Here is a 2640-nt window from a genome sequence, read left to right as displayed (position 1 = left end):
TAAAGTGATTTCCGTGGTCTGTCGTATGACTAGACATCTGAAACCGTTGGTGCACGTCTCGACGACTAGATAAGGCGATTAATCTTGAGCGGCTAGATAAGCGAAAGATACTCGCCACATTGGTCTGCCCATGGGTCCGGGGTACTGTGGCCCCTCGTCTCTGGGGTCGACATTTACCTGAAGGGACGGGTGCAATTAGAGTTCGATGACAGTCTGACACTAGTTCAGTTTTACATTTGGTCCAAATTTAAATTGTTCTTCTTGGGGTGGGGGGGGAGGGTGTATATATATCGTTAATGAACCCAGTGAGAAAGAGATCAAGCGATCTTGGGTTCATCAACTTTTAATTTCACACTTACGATTCAATATTTGCCATGATGATGATTCCTCAGCAGTTGAGCTTTTCGACTGCCGTCCCGGCGATTGTCGGAATTTATATTTTTCGATGGATTTTGATTTCGATATTGCATACCCAACGAGCTCAGCGAATGGGTTGTAAGCCCGCTTTTGTCCGACCGAGCAAGCTTCCATTCGGCATTGATATCCTGAAGCGTTATATTGATACGACACGGCAACAGATCCTGCAGAATGATGAAGTGGTCGTTTACGAAGAGCTGGGCCAGCGTCCAACGTGGAATCAGAATATCCTGGGTAACTGGCACCACGTCACAATGGACCCGAAGAATGTGCAAGCTATGCTTGCCACACAGTTCAAGGATTTTGAGCTTGGCCCTTTACGGCGTAACCTTTTTGGACCGGTGATCGGGAAAGGTATCTTTACTTCGGATGGAAAGGAGTGGTATGTTGTAGATTCACACGCGGGGATCACTGATGCACTAATATAGAATGGTAGGCAACATTCTCGCGCCCTACTTCGTCCACAATTCGCTCGAGGCCAAATCGCCAACTTAGAGCTGGAAGAACGTCATGTCCAACATCTTCTCGATCGGCTCCCAGTTCAACACGATTCCTGGACAGACGTTGTCGATTTAGCCCCCTTGTTCTTCAACTTGACTCTTGACTCTGCCACCGAATTTCTCTTTGGACAGAGTGCCAACTCGCAGGTTGGCTCCTTGAAAGCTAACCAGAGCCAGGAGCCAGGAGCAGCTGTGCCAGCTGGTCTGCCTGACGGTTTGTCTTTTGGCAAGGCGTTTGACCGAGCCAATACAGTGGTCGTGTTACGAAGTTGGTTGACGGATCTTTACTTTCTCTACTCGCCCGCACAGTTCCACAAAGATTGTGCAGAAATCCACGAATTTGCCCGTTATTATGTGAACCTCGTTCTTGCCGAGGAATTACAGTCAAGGGACAACAAAGGATCTTCGGGGAACCCAACTGACTCTGGCTATGTATTCCTTCGGGAACTCGTGAAGGAGACCAAAGATCCCGAAGAGCTTCGGACCCAGCTTCTTAATATTCTGCTGGCAGGAAGGGACACCACTGCAGGTCTTTTGGGATGGACATTCTATCTACTGTCTCGTCACGTGGACGTGTACGAAAAGCTGCACGCCGTCGTCCTGGAAACGTTTGGAGAGTTCTCCAGTAATACATCGATTACTTTCGAGTCGCTGAAATCATGCTCATATCTGCAGCATGTTCTATCTGAAGTGCTACGACTCCATCCACCTGTACCCGAGAACAGTCGCCGCGCGGTGCGAAACACCACTCTCCCTCGAGGTGGTGGTGCCGATGGCTCATCGCCAATATACATCCGCGCTGGTGAGGAGGTCACCTACAACGTGCATATCATGCAACGTCGTAAGGACATCTGGGGCGACGACGCTGAAGAATTTCGGCCGGAAAGATGGACCGGGCACAAACCAGGGTGGGAATTTTTGCCATTCAATGGTGGACCAAGGATTTGCTTAGGACAGCAGTTTGCTCTGACCGAGGCTGCGTACGTCATCGTGCGCATGCTTCAGAGATTTGACAAGGTGGAAAATATGGACAAGTCGACGGTTGTCAAACATAAATACACGACTACTACTGCCCCAGTTCAGGTCCTCGTGCGTCTGCATAGCACATCGCATTAAATTATGGATAGGCCCACATGAACGAAATACAAACTCTCCTTCTAGAAGCCTCCTATTTCATACACTTTAGTCCCATCAGTAAGTAATTTAAATTGCCACAACGCGCGGCGTGGCACTCGAATCAGTCGGATGAAGGGACCCAGTGGAAGGTATTTCATTCACGGCTATATGCGCTAGTGGGCCTGAAGATACCGGCGACAAGTTCGACCCAACGGCGAGAGTTGTCCCAGAGATGAAACCTGCGTGTAGTCGCCTGTGAACGCATTCTCACGCGATACTGTAGATTTGCTCCATCTCCCTCGGGTTGTCAAAGACCTAAGGCTTTTAAGCCGAATGAAGAAATCACTAGTGCTTCTACACCGGAAAGATTACAAGTTGGCTTGGATGGTGCTGGTAAAGCCCTTGCAGTGCGATATCAAGGACACTGAGGCTCTCTGTTATGGCTATATTTTTGATGAATCCCTTGATACAGGATCTCGAAGCCTCTCAATATCAGTAGCTACCTTGTATTCTCCAATGCAACCGACCTGTAGGCAATGTTTTTCCAGCATATCACTCCTAAGCGCTGCCCGGTGAAAGAGGTTTTTTTTTTTTTTTTTTTTTTTTT

The 2640-nt window shown here is 48.4% G+C and overlaps 1 protein-coding gene across 1 annotated transcript; it reads left to right on the top strand.

The window, feature by feature from the left end:
- Window positions 1–291: 291 nt before the first annotated feature.
- Window positions 292–2033, top strand: BDV27DRAFT_169394 (cytochrome P450; the record flags this gene model as incomplete). The annotated part of the gene is made up of 2 exons (XM_032075021.1): window positions 292–799; window positions 854–2033. The coding sequence occupies exons 1-2, from the start codon at window positions 375–377 to the stop codon at window positions 2031–2033; spliced, it is 1605 nt and encodes a 534-aa protein (XP_031921548.1). The 5' UTR covers window positions 292–374.
- Window positions 2034–2640: the final 607 nt, after the last annotated feature.

This window comes from Aspergillus caelatus, assembly GCF_009193585.1.
Source record: "Aspergillus caelatus strain CBS 763.97 unplaced genomic scaffold BDV27scaffold_331, whole genome shotgun sequence".
In the NCBI taxonomy this organism is placed as follows: Eukaryota; Fungi; Ascomycota; class Eurotiomycetes; order Eurotiales; family Aspergillaceae; genus Aspergillus; species Aspergillus caelatus.
Note: the sequence above shows the minus strand (reverse complement) of the source record. Positions and strands in the feature narration are given on the sequence as shown.